At 37.8% G+C, this 19,612-nt stretch overlaps 2 protein-coding genes across 5 annotated transcripts in view; both read right to left on the bottom strand.

Moving 5' to 3' along the window:
• Positions 1-12,707, bottom strand: part of LOC139940496 (pleckstrin homology domain-containing family A member 1-like) — a 32,274-nt gene extending 19,567 nt beyond the window's left edge. For 2 of the 4 annotated variants that reach the window (XM_071936781.1, XM_071936784.1), the window contains exons 1-5: positions 12,187-12,703; positions 7,911-8,113; positions 6,876-6,932; positions 5,816-5,861; positions 686-783 (exon numbers count right to left, since the gene is read on the bottom strand). In XM_071936781.1, coding sequence (XP_071792882.1) covers positions 686-783; positions 5,816-5,861; positions 6,876-6,932; positions 7,911-8,051 — 342 coding nt within the window. In that variant the 5' untranslated portion in view covers positions 8,052-8,113; positions 12,187-12,703. Of the gene's footprint in view, positions 1-685; positions 784-5,815; positions 5,862-6,875; positions 6,933-7,910; positions 8,114-12,186 lie in introns of all 4 variants that reach the window. The other 2 variants (XM_071936783.1, XM_071936782.1) reach the window with 2 other exon arrangements.
• A 1,271-nt stretch (positions 12,708-13,978) lies between these two features.
• LOC139940530 (H/ACA ribonucleoprotein complex subunit 2-like protein) lies at positions 13,979-19,511 on the bottom strand. Its single transcript, XM_071936823.1, has 4 exons — positions 19,246-19,511; positions 17,020-17,089; positions 16,607-16,712; positions 13,979-15,498 (listed from the first exon to the last, which is right to left on the bottom strand). Exons 1-4 carry the CDS (start codon positions 19,415-19,417, stop codon positions 15,373-15,375), a joined length of 474 nt encoding a protein of 157 aa, XP_071792924.1. The 5' UTR covers positions 19,418-19,511; the 3' UTR covers positions 13,979-15,372.
• Positions 19,512-19,612: the final 101 nt, after the last annotated feature.

The raw sequence follows: 19,612 nt of genomic DNA, 5'->3' as shown, positions 1-19,612 counted from the left end.
ATTCTGATAGATCACAAGCCTGTTTTTATCACATCCAACAGCAGAAGCGCCAATAACAGGATGCACATTATAGGAAACTAGTCGACATGTTCAGTGTTAGGCGAGGGAAAGGAAACCTCTCATAGGGGGGAAACCCCAAGCAATGAGGGTGGGATTGAAACCCCAATCCACACATGCAAGGCGCTGAGATGGGGTGCAAGAGAAGTGAAAAGCAGGGCAAGAAAACACTGTGCCAGCCTGATCGCCAATTGAACCAAAATGTTAAAATACCAGCAAGACTTGCTATAAGTCAAAAGGCACTGGACACATTTGGTAATTCTTAAAGACCAGTATTCTCACTTGGTGTATCCCAACATATGCATTTAAATAAAATAATTTGGGCCCAATTGGTCGTCGAAGTTGTTAGAGAATAATGAAAGGACAATCACTCTTGTTGTGTGCTTTCAGATGATGCACAACAAAAGGCTTCAGCTGAAGTCTTCAATTATTTGAGTGAGAAATTACCTCTTTATCAAAAACTTCATTACTTCAGAAGGAGCTGTTTCTCACAATGTTTTGTACTACCAACAGCTCTCCATTGCTTGTTAACAAGTAGGTTTTTATGCTAACAATTATTTTGAGTAACTACCAATAGTGTCCAGTGCTTTAAAGCCATCAATGAAATGAAATGTTAAAGGAGACCCACCTTGATTTTGCATGCCTCATTTAGATGAAGAACCCACTCTTCTAAGTCTTGCTGGTTGTCCGCACGAAAGTGATAATTCCTTGATGGTATAGTCACAACTGTAGTCAAATAAAAAGAAATTAAAAAAACAACAATAAATGTTAGTTTTGCCTCGGGGATAAAGAATGTAATTTGTTTTCCCCCATTACAACCATGTGTATTAAGCACTGTATACAGAACTTTCCAGAGTTCTGTAAACAAAATTCAAAGGCAAATCACTCAGGTGGGATTCAAACCCATACCTTTGCATTGCTAGGGCAGATGTCTTACCACTAGACCTTAGAGATAGCCCAGAGTCTCAAGGCAACTTGAACCCTACTTAGTAGCAGATACTATGTTAACAGATGTCATTTTTGAAGTAGTTGGCAAGGACAAAACTTGTGTTACATGTACAATAGTTCCAGAATAATTAACACTTAATGATAACAGGGCACACCCACGCAAAAACCTCAACACCAAGTCGGGGAAATTCCCTTCCTTTTTAAAATAGCAACTTGTCGCCCTAAAATTACAGGACAGTATCATCAGGTACGCCTACGCCAACATTCCCAGTCCTGCTTATAAGATCAAGTAAACAAAAAGCAGAACTGTGTCAACAGAATTACAAACACAGCATTCCATTATAGTAACAAGATTTCAGTCTAGGTTTAACTACTTCATGCCATGACCAGTTGCTAGCAACTGTTTTAATTCCCTTCAGAGAAATATTTGTAAAATGAAACATATAGAAAAATTCACAAAGATGACAGCCACTTTCTAATAGATTTTCTTGGGGGATTATTTTAATGGATGTTGAACTTTATGTCCCTATTTCAAATTTTCCCCTTGAGGAATTGGTTACGAAAATGAAAATTATTGACCCTTTAACATGTTTAAAAAGAGAATTCAAGCAGACATTTTTATTGTGCGACCTGAACTCTCATGCACACATGCCCAAAGGAAATAATTGGCATTTGGAGAGTAGATGTCAAGACAAGTATAGAACCGTGTATCCGTTGTTCATGCTAAAATACTTTTCGTCTCTTGTGAGACAAAAATTATCTTTGGGAAATTGTTTTACTCGTTTCTCAAAAACTACTTCACCTTTTAACAGGTAATATTTTCTACCATCACTAGTGAGGTTTAGCTGCTGATTACGGGAGCAAACATGTGAACGTGAACATCAACAAATTGTGTGTGTTTTGTATCATACAAAAAGTACCCAAACCCTTTAAAGGCGATCCATGTACTACTATCTTGTGGTAGATCCATTAACTACCATTCCCAGGTTGTGTATTGTATTTTGCAGGACTTGGAATATGATCCCTGATCTACAGGTTGAACTGCTCCTAACTGGCTTCCTGAACAAAGATATTCACAACATAGGGAGATTGCCAACATAACACAAATTTTAGGGCCAGATAGCTCAGTTGGTAGAGAACCAGCGTGTTAAATCCAGAGGTTGCAGGTTCAACTCCACCTCTCTACACATGCAGTCAAGTTTTCTTCATCCAACCCAAAATTATACAAAAAATTACACAGTCAGTTTCCCTTATCAGCTTGTGGTTTGTTACTTTGATGCCTGTAACCAAAGTCCTGTAACCAAAAGTGTACATTACAGGCAGAGCCTAAGCCTGAGCCATTGAGCACTTTCCTCTTTGACCAAACCTAACAGAATCTGGCAAAATAAATCATCTAACAACTGGGAAGTCCCAACTACAGAGGTCATGGCCAATAACCCCCCAATCAAGAGCACACCGGTGAGGCCAAAATGAGGGGGGGGGGAAGATAATTTTTACAGAGGGGGGAAATCCCTGCACTTGAACCCTGCAATCCACAGATAAGGGGACTGATCAGAACCGAAAGATAAAGAATTACTTATTTCCTTGTTGTCAAACCACCAGGGGATGTGCTGAACAAAGCGGGTAGATCTGAATAAAGGATAACCTGAATTGACCCACAGTTTCTGGTTGGGTTTACAATCTGTGATGTCAAGGCAGGGTCAAAGGGTATCAAAGTGGGGTCATGTTGATTTTAAAGCCTCATCATCATCATTAATATCCATACACATAACTGTGTGTTTTTTGTGTATGCAGGGCTCACGATTGACACTCTCAGAACCGAGTTTCATAGAGCTGCTTAAGCAATGTTAAGTAGAAAATATACCTCAAGAAACTTCTGCTTAGCAAAAAAACAAACAGGATACTACAGTGTACGGGTCACAAATTGTACATGTGATGCGGCAGTTTCAGATGAATTTCAAAGTATAGGCCTGCTAGCCCGTACAAAGTGACCTTTCTATTCATATTCAAATAAGAACAGATTGCATACAAGTTTAAACTTTAAAATTAGTTGTTCCTAAATCGTTACTCAGATTTCTGCAGGTTGGTGCCCCACTGTCAACTTATGAAAATACTGCGACAGTTTGTTGCTGTTTTCTCAATAAGTAGACACCGTATTCAGCTGAAACTTTCACATACTGTGTCTTTTATTGTCAGTCTCGTGACTCCCTGGCTTTCACTTCCTATAGTACTAGAGTGTATCGTAAACTTGGGTGTGTGATCCCTGGCTACATGGCAGCTAACTGTTGTATGTGTTCTGAATGACACCCCCCCCCCCCACCCACACCCCGAACAAAGCAAACATAGGGGTAGATGGCTCATTTGGTAGAGGGTGTTGGTTTAAATCCCACTCATGCCAATTTTACTCTGTTCAACCCCAATTCTTTATAACTTCTTGGACAAAGCCTAACTATAGACCCTATATTTACCACAGAGGTCAGCTATCATATCAACAAGGGTCAAGTGCATAGGGGTCAAGGGCCATGAAAATCAGAGTGACATGGTCACTGTAACAGGGGACATTGCTCCCCACGGTGACCAGTAAAGATTGTATGCCAAGGGTTGAGAGTTATTTAACAACTTGGTATGGGTCGTCAACCATAATAACAATCAGGGAGAATGGCGTTCTCAAGGTCAAAGTGACGAGGGCTGATGTTGAACTTATCCCGAGGTTTAAAAACGATGAGTCTCCTTGTTAACTTGTATTCTTGATACAATGGCATTATGATTCATTTTAGGGTCTATTTTTGTCTCGTTAAACATGTTTTAAAGGGGGACTGTCTGACTGTCTTCGTGATCATAGAGCACCTGCTGCTGTACATGGAATTATGAACTAACCCCTGCGCGCTGGCTGTCATATCACTAAGGGCTCCCTCATTACTAAATTATAGGCGGAGACTAGCGCGAATGCTTGTTGTTGTTGGTTTGTTTGTTTGTTTGTTAAAAAATTACCTTTTTTAGAGTCAAAACAAACTCGAAAAACAAGGCTTCACCAAGATCAAAGACTTCAGGGTCCATTGCCCACAGGGGACTGTTTGTGGTCCAATACCACCCATACAATCCCATCCACAACAAAAATGATACTTTTTAACAAACTAACCAACCAAGGTGTTGCCAAGGCTGTCAGGCCTCACACTTCAAAGAGGCAACAAAGGCAATCACCTCCATGCCCCCTGGTCATTGCTTTGGGTGCCCTTGAAGTGTTACTGTCACGACTGTAGACATTTACAACTTCCTCATAGGAGAAAAATGCCTTGGTGCCCTAGCCCTACCAAAAACGCAGTACACAGGCCTGTGTGGTAATGTGTTGCTTGATACTATCAGTCATGTCAGTGTTACATGTATGCTTGATGGCAGTGACATTTGCTCATCCTGTATGCACTAATCAATGTAATGACTCACTGTATTAAAGCCACTGTACACGTTTGGTAATTGTCAAAGACCAGTATTCTCACTTGGTGTATCCCAACATGCAGAAAATAAAAAACCTGTGAAAATTTGGGCTCAATTGGTCATCGAATTTGCGAGAGAATAATGAACGATAAAACACCTTTGTTGCATTACTTGATGTTTTTCCAGATGCATAATAAAAGACTTTAGCTGAAGTCTTTTATTATTACCTCTTTTTCAACAACTACGTTACTTCAGAGGGAGCTGTTTCTCACAACGCTTTATACTATCAACAGCTCTCCATTGCTCGTTACCAAGTAAGTTATTGTGCTTACAATTATTTTGAGCAATTACCAATAGTGTCATGTGCCTTTAAGGCTTAGCATCCATCCAGGTACTGTACAAGTGTAGGTACTCGTCTCTCTACACACATTAAAGGCAGTGGACACTATTGGTAATTACTCAAAATAATTATTAGCATAAAACCTTTCTTGGTGACGAGTAATGGGGAGAGGTTGATGGTGTAAAACATTGTAAGAAACAGCTCCCTCTGAAGTGCCATAGTTTTCGAGAAAGAAGTAATTTTCCCACGAATTTGATTTCGAGACCTCAAATTTAGAACGTGAGGTCTCGAAATCAACCATCTAAATGCACACAACTTCGTGTGACAAGGGTGTTTTTTCTTTCAGTATTATCTCGCAACTTTGATAATCGATTGAGCTCATATTTTCACAGGTTTGTTATTTTATGCATGGTGAGATACACCAACTGTGAAGACTAGTCTTTGACAATTTCCAATAGTGATCACTGCCTTTAAGTATGCTGCTTGAACATTTTGCGTAAAAGCAACCCTACAATACTGCAGGGCTTGATGTTACACATTTAAAGCTGTATCTTGACATTTATAACAGGAACAGTGCTCGGTTTCAGGAGGGGCCGAAGATTTATACACAGCTTACATGTAGGTTCTGGGTATTGTGTAATGCATCAACAAGAACCAAGTTTCTTATCAGTACTTATCGCTAGGAGAAGGGGTTTGCCCCTGTGTTACAAGCAGTGGCTGCCGAGTGTCCTGCAGCACCATGTAAATTCTAAGATGCTACATAACTGGGTCTCAAACCTTTATCAGTGCTTTATCCCTAAGAGAAGGGGTTTGCCCCTGTGTTTCTGGTAGTGGCTGCTTTATGCGCTGCAGCACCTTGTTAATCCTAAGATGCTACATAACTGGGTCTCAAAAAAAAATATAAAAAAATAACCTGTTTAAAAAAGTGTTTATCTTTGTTCAAGCGCCTTTAAAAGCACATAATTGATGGATGCGCCTTAAAAGACTCCAATATTATTAACATTATTAAAGTAAATAAAAGTTGAAAGTAGCACTTACCAAAACAGAATTCTACCTTCGGTCTTTGTTTGGTGGCGTCTCTTGCCTACAAATAAAAGACCCAAATCACCTGATATCACAATTATCTTGGTTGCGCTATTTGGAAGTCAAAGTCACCGTGTGTTACACAGTAGACTTGTGGACAAGTCGTTAATGGTCCCACACGGTGAGATAGTCGAGTTGTGGCGGTGCTCTCGCGAGATCACTGTTCTTGCGCGAGCTGCTGGTTGCCCGACTTCTACTCCCCATTAAACGGGACTGTAGTCGTGAGAGCAGTAGTCTCGGGGGGCCAGCAGTCACTGGGAGAGTCGGAACACTATCACCGCGACAGACATTTAACGACTTGTCCACAAGTCTAGTTATACAGTGAAGTTCATATTTGGAATATATTTTGGAAGTGGAAGGATAAAGCTTGGCCAAAATGGAATTCTGAAGGTGAAGGGTTCGAAATTAACAGGTCCGAGGCCTGTGAGTGTTTGGACAGCAAACACACAATGGGACAAGCCCGATGGTCTTGTTTTTTTCATTTGAATAAAATACCTCATTATGCAATATCTTTATGAAAAAATGCTGACTGTTGACTGTGAATGTGACAATTATCTTTCATGGGTATCAAACACATAAGGTATGGATCTTCTTTGAGTGCTTGTGACTGAATGACAAGTCTCGACTATTGTTTCAGTAATTAGCTGGGCATGATTAACAGGTGAGTTCAAAAGCACCAGCTGTGACGAGACAAAGCAGTCAATAGTCGCAACTTTGACACTATACTAGTCATAATCGCCCAGGCCTAGTCACGGGGTACTTTGCAAACCACGGTTGACAAAACCTGCCCTGGGTTGATTTCACAAAGAGTTATTATTAGTCCTACATGTATTTCGAGATAGGAAGAGTTACTCGTCAGGACTCAGGAATAGCCTTAAGTTTTTTAAATATCTCCTAAGTTAGGACTAGTCCTAACTCTTTGTGAAATCGCCTCCTGGTCTGTGACATTGTAAAACAAATTTCTATAAATGGCAGCATTAATAAACCGTTGCTTGAACTGAAATGTATACTTTACATTTGATATTAAGGACAGCTGTATTTCTCCAGACGTACTTGCTCCTTCTTGCAGATTCTAAACAAATAAAAATAACACCAAACAATCGAACATGACTCTAAGTATTTAAAGTGTAAAATTTGATTCCATCAAATACTTGAGACTAAATTTTACAATATTCAACATATTGTAATGATGCTTTGAATATAAACAACTATCTTTAAAACTTGAATCTTACTAAAAGCAACCCCCCAAAAAGGCAAATAAGTAAACAAATTATAACATAAAAAAATGAAAAATAAGAAACATTTCCGAGGAAAGTTTCCACAAAGTACGTACACAACAAAGTCCCACCTCAAAATAGAGCCATGCATGTGGATTGGATTTCAGTCCTATTGTACTTGATTGCGCAGGTTTTCTCACTAAGTTTAATTATATCAACAGCTCTCCGTTGCTCATTTACCAAGTAAGTTTTTATATTTATTTAAAAATTTCCATTTTGGGAAAATCTTAAAGACTACTGGTATATTTTGACGGCCTCCTTGTAATGACAAGTACATGGCCCAGTTCCATAGAGCTGCAGCTTTAAAAGCGAGAAAAAAAATGCTTAAAACTTATTCTGGTAAGTATAATTCTGTCATGCTCAGCAAATTTTTGTGCTTTTGAACCAGCTCCAGGGGTCGAAATTAAGTGTATTTCCATGGTAGTCAGCAGGGCTAGTGACCAATAATTTTTAGTAGCCCTGATTAGATTTTGGTAGCCCGAAAGACACATTATGTCTCGCGTCACGGCTCAAACTTTACAATACACCAATAACATAGTTCTTTATTGTTTGTGATGATGATTTTTGCATTATTTTTCCACTAGCCCGTCGGGCTATCAAACTGGAAAAATGAGTAGCCCAGCTGTAAATCTGGTAGTCCCGGGCTAGCGGGCTAGTGGCAATTTCGACCCCTGCAGCTCTATGAAATTGGGCCCAGGCAAACCCTATGCACAAATTCATCAAAGTCAAGATTTAAACTTTGCAGTGGATTTCTTTTAAAAAAAAAAACTTACAGATGGGTTATCCATGTACCAGGCAAATATTCCTTTTTCCTGATTGATCATGAAATAACGACGGAAGAACCGGCCACTCTGATCCTGCTCTTCAAAATCCATGAAACCACAGGTCCGGCCTTGTCTATCTCGATACGGCATGGCAGTTGGGTTTCGTCTCAGCAGAAGATGGGAAAATATAAAACAATATGGCTCAAAATTATCTGTAGAAAGAAAAGAGAAACAAATAATGATCTACATAATATAGGCCCCATAGGTCTAATTGATATTGACAATTGGGATTCTGTTAAACCGCTTATCACTTGTTATTAATAATTCATACAAGTTTTACTAATAAAATGTCAAATGAATGTTGTACGGCCTATCAGTTGTTGAATTACCACCAATTCTGTATTTGTTGCAAAAGAAATAAAATAATTTTTATTCATATTAAAGACGTGGCATTTTGCAGTTACTGCAAAGAAAGCATTACAAAATGTACCTGTATTTAGTTGACTTGATGTAATTTAATCCTGTGATATACTCAAAACTTAAGTTTAAACAACTTTTCAAGAACAACTTGTATGTAAATCATCAAAACTACTCTTTCAAAAGTTAATCATTGTATAGTCCCTTTAATGAAACTACAGTAGCAGTCAGGGTATTTAATTATCATATTTGCGCAACTCTAGTTTAGGAAGCTGTTTGCACCTTAAGTCAATACACATTCATTATTGTCTGGTTTCATTTGAACACTACCAAAGGTTTGCTGTCATACTTTCTCCAACCATACAGCTATAATATTGACTAGAGTGCTAACTTGCTGTGCGTTTTGAAGCCACCCTGGGTGCAGACATGTTTGATGTGTTGAGTGACTACGGAACGATTTTAATTCACATTGGCGCGTGTTTTTTTACATTCGGCGTGTGCGCTTACGTACGCGACTGCCCATTTGCGTCTGTCTGTGCTACGAAAACTGTAAGTTCGACTTGATTGACGTACTTAAAAAAGTGTACGCGCATTTTAAACATGACCCACATGAGGCTCGCAGTTTGTGCGCTCATCAGGAGATTGTGCATTCACATTTGCTGCACTATCATGCAAACAGCCGTACAATTACCGTACAAAATTTCAAGCTTTTGTTTTGGTTTGTACATAAACATGGATGTGCCCACACAGCTTCAAAACCTTAGTGCGTGTACAACGGGGTGTTAGCGCTCTAGTCAATAAATATAGCTCTATGTCTCCAACAGAACTTGACAAAAGTGGTACAGCGTAATTTAGCCTGAATTTGTTTTGTATTTTCCTATGATAGATGGCTTATTGTTATTGAGGACAAATCTTGAATCGAACATCAAATCCCTAATTGAGGATTTGTGGGAAGCTTTTTTGAGTCACTTACAGAAGCGAGTCACCAAACCAATGAAGTACCCACAATACTTGACAGAGAAAATAAATAACATATATCGATTTGATTTAACAAATATCATTCTTTTTATCACAAATAATCAATCATTTTACAATGAATAGTTGAAAGAATTTTTTTATTTTAACTTTTACTTCAAAGGAACACGTTGCCTTGGATCGGACGAGTTGGTCAAAACAAAAGCGTTTGTAACCGTTTTGTATATAATGCATATGGTTGGAAAGATGTTATAAAAGTAGAATACAATGATCCACACAAGTTTGCCTCGAAATTGCGTGGTTTTCCTTCTACTGTGCGAACTAACATGGTCGGCCATTTATGGGAGTCAAAATTTTGACCCCCATAAATGGCCGACGTGTTAGTCGACGAGGTAAAAGGAAAACCACGCAATTTCGAGGCATGTTTGTGTGGATCATTGTATTCTACTTTTACAACATCTTTCTACCCATATGCATTTTATAAAAAACGGTTACAAACGCTTTTCAAAGACCAACTCGACCGATCCAAGGCAACGTGTTCCTTTAAACTAAAGCACCAATTAATTGTTTTAGAACTACATGTAAGTACAGCCAAACTTGAAAAAAAGGCCATTTCAGAATCAAATGTCCTAAAAAATGGCATTATATCTCACTTTTCATTTGTGTAAAAAACATATTTAGTTTTTACTCACTTTTTGTGTAATATTTTTTGCAGTTGAAATCAAAATATCATAAACAGACACATGTTTTTTAGATTATTTCAGATCTTGTGATTTCACCCACTCAAATACATGATTAAGAAGAATAAATATGACTGAAAATCCTATTGTGTTTTTCAGAATTCTCTTTCAGAATTCTCTCCAACCAACAAACAAAAACAATGAAAGTATTGTGTTCATTGTGATTTAAAAAACATAGCTCCAAAATACAAAACGATCATCAACAACAATGGAAATGTGTTCACTGTGGTAGTAAAACAAAGTTTATAGAAACAGCAATGGAATGATTCAATGATTTTAAAAACACTAACTCTCTTAAATTCAAAGAATAACAAATTTAAAAAAATGGAAATTTCTTAATCATTAATAGATTTAAAAAAAAATTAACACAAGAATGGAAAGTCTTGTTCAGTGCATGGAGAATTTCTTCCTCCATGATCAGTGTGACTTCAAAAGCACAAACTTCTGACCCCCCCCCCCCCCACAATTTCTCAAAAAAAAAAAAAAAAAACACCCAACAACAATGCAACTGTCTATGTCACTGTGATTTTAAAATCAAGCAGTCCCTAAAATCTACAAAACAAAACACTGAAAACATGTCAATTTCATTGTGGTTTTAAGTCCACAACACAAACTCAAAACATATCCTCTGCTTACCAGTTAATCACGCTATTATGACCTTTTCTCTGAATTGGGAGAAAAATAATGATGCCATATATCAACCGATGCCCTAATTATCTTTATTTGTTAATATGAAGTATGCAAACATGTATTAAAACTTGATGGACATTGAAATGTTCACACCACACACCGATCTTGGATGACTTCAACTGGCCCCATTTGTTTTGAGGTTTTCCTGTTTTCACGGCAAACGAGACAGTATGGTTTCCCAGTGAAGTCATACATGGAAGCAACATCTGCAGTGACTACAAGTGTTCTTTGAGACTCTGTGTATGACTGTATAGCCAGCAGTTGCCTTCATTTTATTTAAGATATTTTTTTATTAAATTTTTTAAATTACCATGGTAACTTGGAAAAAAAACAAAAAACATATTTATATATAAAAAGTGTGAATAATTACTGGCTTCAAAATCTGATTTCTATTTATTTTTTTTTCTATTTTTTTTCTCAATATTTATAATAAAGCGTATAAATAAACAGTGATAATTGAATCAACAAGCTGATGTTTAAATTTTAATATAAATAATAGTATTGATACGAGGGTTACAAAATAAAAATCTCCAAAAATATTAGAAAATGATATAAGGCACATGGCTTCTTCAAGCCTCGGTATTTTTTTTTTCAAGAATGCTCAGCAAACATTCAGTCACATGATTTTGATCATCATGAATTGTGAATTGAAATAGTGTTTGGTGAAACTTTTTCAGTGGGCAAATATTTTTATATGGCCTCAACATTATGACATATTTTTGTACCTTGTAGAAATGCCTAAAATACCAAACTTTTTGCAGTTACAAGTGCAAATGACCAGTGGAGCCTTACGTGTTTCTAAGTTTTAGTCAAAGAAGAGGAGACTCTTTGCTTGGTAAATAAAACCACACAATTTTTATCTAGGGACTGTTTACATCACGCACAGAGAGGTAAAAGATTTGCCACGATATTAGGGACACCTCGAAAACAGGACCTCCTACGATACATAGAGGAACACAAGACCACCATAATAAATAAAACAAAACGAATGAATGTGATTTTTTGTATGTACACAACAAATGCAACTGTCCCACAATCATTTTTATTTTACAACATGAATTGTCTAACCAAATGCATAAATGGTGCCAACAAACAAAGTAGATTGGCCAAGTTGGCACTGGATAACTTTCCGTATGGCGCCACCACTTTTTCACTCATTTTTACAAAAAGGGATATCTCATTGAGGTAAATTAGATACTATATTATATCATATCGAATGAAAAAGTGGTGGCGCCATACGGAAACTTTTCCTTGGCACTATTTATAATATGGGCCCATCACTATCATCAGTCAGTGATCACTGACCCCAGACTTTCATTGTGATTGTCAATGCAAAAATTAATTCTCTTGGCCTTCCTTGCGCCTGGTTGGCAAAAACACTATTCAAAGCGATGTCCCAACTGCCCAAACTTAATTAAATTCATATGAGTGATTGTGTGAATAAAAATACACATTTCACTTACCCTGGTCTCGAGTGCATGAACAAAATTCATCAAGGGTCCACAGTAAAGCAATGTAGGTCCATACAAACTAAAACTACAACCAAAAACTCCTCTCGACTGTTCTCGTTGAACGTTCCAACGAACCAGGAAGTTGAATGTATTTCCCAGGCCTTGCCGCCTGTGTGACAGTTGACTGCTGAACTGTGGCGATTTTGTGGTCGCGGTTCACCGAACAACTTGCTTGTCCCCAGCATGGAGGTAGACCTCTGTTGTCAGTTTTGTTTGTTGAGCTCTTTCACTGAAGAATTTGAGAAGTAACTTCTCAGTAAACTTTTACAGAAACGTGGAAATTACGAGAGAGGCAACGTTGGAACATCCCGATGTCAAAATAAAAATGTTGACCTATTAACTTGTCATTTTTCGTGTGTATGATTTTGCTGTGCATAATCGGGTGCCTTGAATTGCAATGTTTTTCAAAGTAAAAAAACGTTTCAGAAGTACATGAAGTAGACTAAGGCCGTGTCCGAAACGGCGACTTCGGCTACAGCTACGGCTAGATCGCGCGCGTCTGCCTATTCTTCAACACTGCTCTGTCCTTACTCTATGCACTGACAGACGCGGTGATCTAGACGTAGCTGTAGCCGAAGTCGTCGTTTCGGACACGGCCTTAGTTATCTTAAAGAGTAACTTCAGACCAGTGACTGTATGTGCAATTTTTGTTCTTTGTTCAGCATCCAAAAACATAATAAAAACACAAATTTTAGTCTTCTTCAAAAACATTTTTATGGTTCAATTTTGTGGGACACCTTTAATGTAAACTCCCGCCCCAGCCATTCCCATCAACAGTGGGCGCTGTTTATAAATTATTTTGATTAATAATGCACACTAGGTGGCGCTAATTTACTTGAGTGGTAAAACAAAAGTTGCCCGGTGTCGGCGCGTGATAATGTTGCTTTCAGTAAGTAAGTTGATATTTTGGACGATCAACCATTCCATTGCGAAAGGGAAATCATTATAAAGAATAGACTCACAGTTCCTGACAAGTTCAGGGTTAACATTACAATACAAGCTATTAAAAAAAAAAAAAACACTCAGCAAAGCAGTCAAACCCTTGCTCTGTGGTCAAACCTATGGTATTGCGAATGTCGGTTCACATGCCTTTAGTTTGTGTATGGTCATAGAATGGTTTCATTATGGAAAGAGGTTGAAGTGAGGTTAAAGTGTCCAGTGCCTTTAAGGCTTAGCATCCATCCAGGTACTGTACAAGTGTAGGTACTCGTCACTCTACACACACTTGGTATGCTGCTTTTAACCCAAATCAAAATTGAGGAAGTTTGGAAAATTTCATCTCGAATAGGTCAAACAAATTTGGTGGTTTGGAATATTTCGGAGGACTCTGGAGAGGCTCTAACCAAAGACCCAGGGAATAGGCTAGGGTTAAATGACAAAAACAAACAAACAACCAAACAAACAAACAAACAAACAAACAAACAAACAAACAAACAAAAACAAACAAACAAACAAACAAACAAACAAACAAACAAACCAACAAACCAACAAACAAACAAACAAACAAACAAACCAACAAACCAACAAGCAAGCAAGCAAGCAAGCAAGCAAGCAAGCAAGCAAGCAAGCAAGCAAGCAAGCAAGCAAGCAAGCAAGCAAGCAAGCAAGCAAGCAAGCAAGCAAGCAAGCAAGCAAGCAAGCAAGCAAGCAAGCAAGCAAGCAAGCAAGCAAGCAAGCAAGCAAGCAAGCAAGCAAGCAAGCAAACAAACAAACAAACCAACCAAAAGAATGTTATGCTATGTACAGAACAGTGTTTATTCAATGCTTTGGAGTAAATACATAGTTGAAGTTTTAGGGAAAAGTAAGATTTTAAAACAAAAGATTCCTAAAAAAACAATGGTTAAAATTAAAATTTGTAATTAATGATGACCAACTGTTAGAACCTGGAAAGAGAATTTGTTAATACCCAAATATTTACATTTAAAATAAGCAATTGAATTTGATAATCTATAGATGCAGAAAATCCTTTTCAAGTAAGATCCTTCTAAGCTGGTAGTGAATGAGAACTGTTACAACAAAAAGCCCCCCCCCCCACAAAAACAAAACAAAAAACACCCTAAAGTGAACCAAAACCTCAAACAAAACTAACAATACATTTACTGAAAAAGATACGCTGGCTGGCAGCAGGCATACTGGACCCCATTTCAAAGAGCTTGCAAAAAAACTAGCCAAGCGCACTTAAGTTATGATTACCAGAAAAGGTTACCAGACAAACTACAATGTTACGTGTACACGAACTGTGATTGGTATCCTGCTCATCTCTGCTCAGCAGAAAAATTTTCAGCAATATTTTCTGCTTCAGCAGCTCTATGAAAATGGGCCCAGTCATTACGTTTTCTATTGTTTACTCTTTTCCTGAGCTTGGGTAACAAATCAAAACAACGATTCTTGAAGTCTGCTACCACCACGTGTCCCTTAAAAGTATCGCATTGAGTTCTGGACACAATTTCATAGACCATGTAAGCACAAAAACTTGCTTAGCAAAGAAAAATCTTGCTTAGCAGAAACATGTTACCAGCCGACACACCATAAAGTTGACATTATTACAACTGGTACCCAACTAATGTTTTCGCTTAACAAAGAAGCTAAAGCAGTATTTTGTGCTATACAGCTTTATGAAATTGGGCCATGGTCTGGAACATTGCTTTGCAGATCATTGTGCCGAGAAACAAACTGAATACAAAAAAGTATTTCTCTAAAATTAAATGGAATTTGTATGATTAAAACAGGAAATTACTAAAAACTAAAAATTATATAGGACACTTTGGGTGTATATTACGAGTAAGAATCACTGCTGATGTATAAGTCTGAAACTGGGATCCCACGGTGGATTTCACAAAGAGTTAGGACTAGTCTTATCTCGAGTTCTGAGTCCTAACTTAGGACTAGCTGTACGTTTTTGATATCTCTTAGGACTAGTCCTAACTCTTTGTGAAGTCGACTCCCCTTCAGAAGGAAATCAAAATGATGACAGTTAAACCTTTTGATAACCCCTGGGTTCTAGGACTAGTGTCCTGGGTTCTAGGACCAGTGTCCTTAGTACTAGAGCTCTAAATCAAAAAACTTTTTTTTATCTGGAGAAAATATCAAAATTTGTCGGTCCTAGGTTTAAAAAGTTACTAATCCCTTACTAATCATTTAGATTGGTGGTGGTAGTTGTTTAACAAGCTGTTGACATTCCTCAAAGACATCTGCGTAATCTTCATGTGATTTGACCAAGACGCAACAAGTTGATCTTTTAGCTCCCATAGCTGCTCCAAGATCCTATCAATAAGAAAGAGCTTATGGGTTAATTTGAGAGATGAAATAGACCTTTTTAAGATTGCATCGGGGATAAAGATAATACTTTTGTTTTAACCGTGGGCCGATGTGTATTATTTAAAGGCAGTGGACACTATTGGAAATTAATCAAAATAATTATTAGCATAAAACCTTTCTTGATTACGAGTAATGGGGAGAGGTTGATAGTATAAAACGTTGTGAGAAACGTCTCCCTCTGAAGTGGAGTAGTTTTCGAGAAAGAAGTAATTTTCCACGAATTTGATTTCAAGACCTCAGATTTAGCATTTTGAGGTCTCGAAATCAAGCATCTGAAAGCACACAACTTTGTGTGACAAGGGTGTTTTCTTCTTTCATAGTTATCTTGCAACTCCGATGACCAATCAAGCTCAAATTTTCACAGGTTTGTTGTTTTATGCATATGTTGAGATACACCAAGTGAGAAGACTGGTCTTTGACAATTACCAATAGTGTCCACTGTCTTTAAGCACTGTACAGGCCTCACAATAACTCGAGGCACCCACATCAGCAACTACCGTGGTGCCTTTGCTGTGGTGCCCTTTGCAAAATTCTATTGCATATTTACAATTCCCTCATAGAGGTGTCCCTTACCTGGGTATACAGTGCTAAATACCTATCGGTGTAAGGGTAAAACAAAATTTTGTATGAAATAAAAAAAAAAAAATGCAAAAAAAAAAAAAGGACAGATCACTTTTTAGCTAAATTAATGTATACTTTAATCCCAGGTATGTTTTATGTTTCAAGCTATTTGAAGTTTTATCTCATCCTTCATTCCTAAGAAGAAAAAAAATCCCAATACATACACAAAAACTAGAAAATTGTTTAGAAATGAAACCCTGAACTAACAGAGAGTTATAAGGATACGTTGCTTGTGCGTTGATTGTGTTGCTATGGGTTGACCAATCAGAATAAAAAATCCAAGTTTGCTTGAAGATAACACAAACTGTCCCTTTTTATACAGGACTGTAGACACCACTGAATGGTCCCATCATAGCAGTGCATCACATTGATGCGGCTGGAACAGAGGAAAGAGTGAATGAAAATCGTCTATAAATAATAAATTGTTGGTTACCTTCTTCGCTGGGACGTACGCGTAAGGAATATTTCTGTCTTCACAGACTACAGGCAGGTGGCACATGACTTCAATTGGAGTGACATCTCCAGCAAACACCACAAACCTTGAAGGAACAAAATGGAAACAAGTTCAAAGAATTGTGCGGCTCTCACCTTGATTAAATAAAAAAAGGGTGCAAGATGGAACTTATAGGAAAGTTAAAAACAGCAGTAATTGTAACCCTTGGGCGTTCCGACAGCCATCGACCACCAGAAGACACAATGAAGAAAACACAATGTATTCATTTTGAGTTAAAGAAATTAATTTTAATTTGAAAGTATTCAGTTGCATTTCCTCCACAAAAATTGAGAGGGGGGGGGGGGGTTGATACAAGGAAGTATCATGAATGTTCATTGCACAATTGCACTTACCCTGTTTCTCCTTTTCTGAGAAACTTCTGCACTTCCTTTACTCCCCTTCTCAGCATTTTCACTTTTGAAGCTGGAACAAAAAACACACAAAAGAATACACAACTGTTTAATTAAAACAAAAAAATAACTGATACTATTTTATCCATCATGGCCAAAAACTACCATGGGGATATTGGTCACATTATTAAATGTCAATTAGATGGTTTATAACAACAAGTTGAAAATTTCCCCAAGGGCGATTGTTTTTCTTTCTGCTCGTTTCCGGTAAAAAAACACAAGACTTTCTCCCAATGTTAAAATCTGAATGATAAAGTCATTTCACAAAATGACAGTGCAAAATTGCGGCCTGGCGTTTTGCAGAGTCTTTCACGACGAAGTCTTTGGCTATAGCTTTTTGGAGAGGCTCTCATCTGCAAGAGTTGTAAAAGAGTTAGTAAAAAAACAATATAGGCTAGAGGGCTTACCTTAATTAAAGAAACAGCCTATATACAGCTTGAAATTTAAGACAACTGAACAGATGTTGCAAATATTACTTCATTCATTAAAACAATATAAAACCATCCTATTTCATTGCTACTTTATATCACAATAAAGTAAAGTAAAACACAAATAATATAAGTAAGTACAGTAGTGTAAACTTTAAGAAGACAATACAACAAACTTATTTCACAAGCAAATGTTTAAAAACTGGGTAATCTCTCCAGATCCCATCTTTCGTTTCGTTTCATCTTCTTAAAGGGTCTACGTACTTTTTCCCCCTTTTTTCTAATCAAAAACACAATGTCCACATATTTACATTGAACTTCTAAAGTTTGAAGATAATGGTAGTAGAAAGCTTCCCTTAATCTTAAAATATTACTTACTGAGGTGCTGTAGTTTTTGAGAAATAAAACAGTGTCACAGAAATAATTATTTTGTGACTTGTTTTACTCATTTCTCAAAAACTACAGCACCTCAGTAAGTAATATTTGAAGTGAAGCTTTCTACTATTTCAACTTTCATTATCTTCAAACCGTGTAAGTTAAATAATGAAAATCTGTGGACATTTTGAAAAAGTACACAAATCGGAAAAGTTTCCGTATGGCGCCACCACTTTTTCATTCGAAATAAAATAATATAGTATCTAATTTACCTGATTGATATATCCCTTTTTGTAAAAATGAGTGCAAAAGTGGTGGCGCCATACGGAAAGTTATCCCACAAATCCTTTACAAAAACAAAAACCTAAAAAGATTAACATATTATGATTATGAAGAATGATAAACAATATTTTAAATTTAAAATTTATGAAAATTTAACAACTTCAATTCAACAATTCACCTCATCTTCTAAAGTAAGTATAACTATAACATTAACACGACTAAGTACATGCACTAGTATTTATAATATAGCGAGTAAAGATTAGGACTTAGATTCTAAGTTAGATTTAGAACGGGTGACTTTGTCGAGGGGGGGGGGGTCGACTCTGTCAGTGGGCGACTTATAGACCAGACAACTCGTCCGTCGGACAACTCGTCCGTTCGGACAGCTCGACGGTTCAGACAACTCGACGGTTCGGACAACTCGACGGATGATTTATTCAACCGTCAGACAACTCGACTTGGGGTCAAGACAAGTCGACGGATGGCCTTGACGGGGGCTCAGCGCAGGAGGGGTAGATAGCGGCCTTGGGATGGAGGGATGTACTGACTAGTGACTTGGCAATGATGCACGGGCGTTCCGGCCCCAGGGGTGGGGGTATATTATGGTGGGTGGGTTTAATATCCGGGCAAACGGATAATTGATACGTGTTTTTTTTTAAGTTTTTTTTTACCACGAGTCCATGACCCCGCATTTTAATTATTTTTGTACCATACATGTCTGATCGAGTTGTTGTTGTTGGTAATCTTCACTGGGACACCACACTTTCTTGTGATAAATAATAACTGATAAATAATAGAATCACAGGAATTATACAGGAAAGTTCGTGTAAACATGACAGTTTCGGAGGTCGGCCGCTCAACCGTCGACTTGTCTCGGCCATCCGTCGAGTTGTCTCAAAGTCGAGTTGTCTGAACCGTCGAGTTGTCCGAACCGTCGAGTTGTCTGAACCGTCGAGTTGTCCGAACGGACGAGTTGTCCGACGGACGAGTTGTCTGACTCCGGCGACTTCATGCATGTAATGAGGGGCGACTTTGTAATGGGCGGTGAATAGGGGGCGAGCTGACATGTTTCCATTATAAATACCTTTCTTGATGGTTTTGTAGAGTTTTTTTGTCAGTTTCTTTGGAGCTAGAGGATTCGCTATAGGCGCAATTCTTTCCACCAACTCTTCGTATGTCAGCTCCTGTGGTTCATCTTCTTCAACTGATTCCACTCTTTCTTTACGTTCCTTGTCTTTCTTTGGAGTTTTTCCCATTTTAGTTGAGTGCTGAATCCCGAAAGTTGACGAGACAATCAGATACGCTTCCCATTTAGTTGTAAACACGTGCAGTATGCAAAGCCACGCAACTGATGCGCAAACCCGATAGACTGGTTATAGTTTTAGTTGTATGAGCAAGTCAAATATCAGCAGGTGTGTTACCAGACTACAAAATTGCTCACCCGTGTGTTG

The sequence above is a fragment of the Asterias amurensis genome, chromosome 8 (genome assembly GCF_032118995.1).
Source record: "Asterias amurensis chromosome 8, ASM3211899v1".
Classification (NCBI taxonomy): domain Eukaryota; kingdom Metazoa; phylum Echinodermata; class Asteroidea; order Forcipulatida; family Asteriidae; genus Asterias; species Asterias amurensis.
Note: the sequence above shows the minus strand (reverse complement) of the source record. Positions and strands in the feature narration are given on the sequence as shown.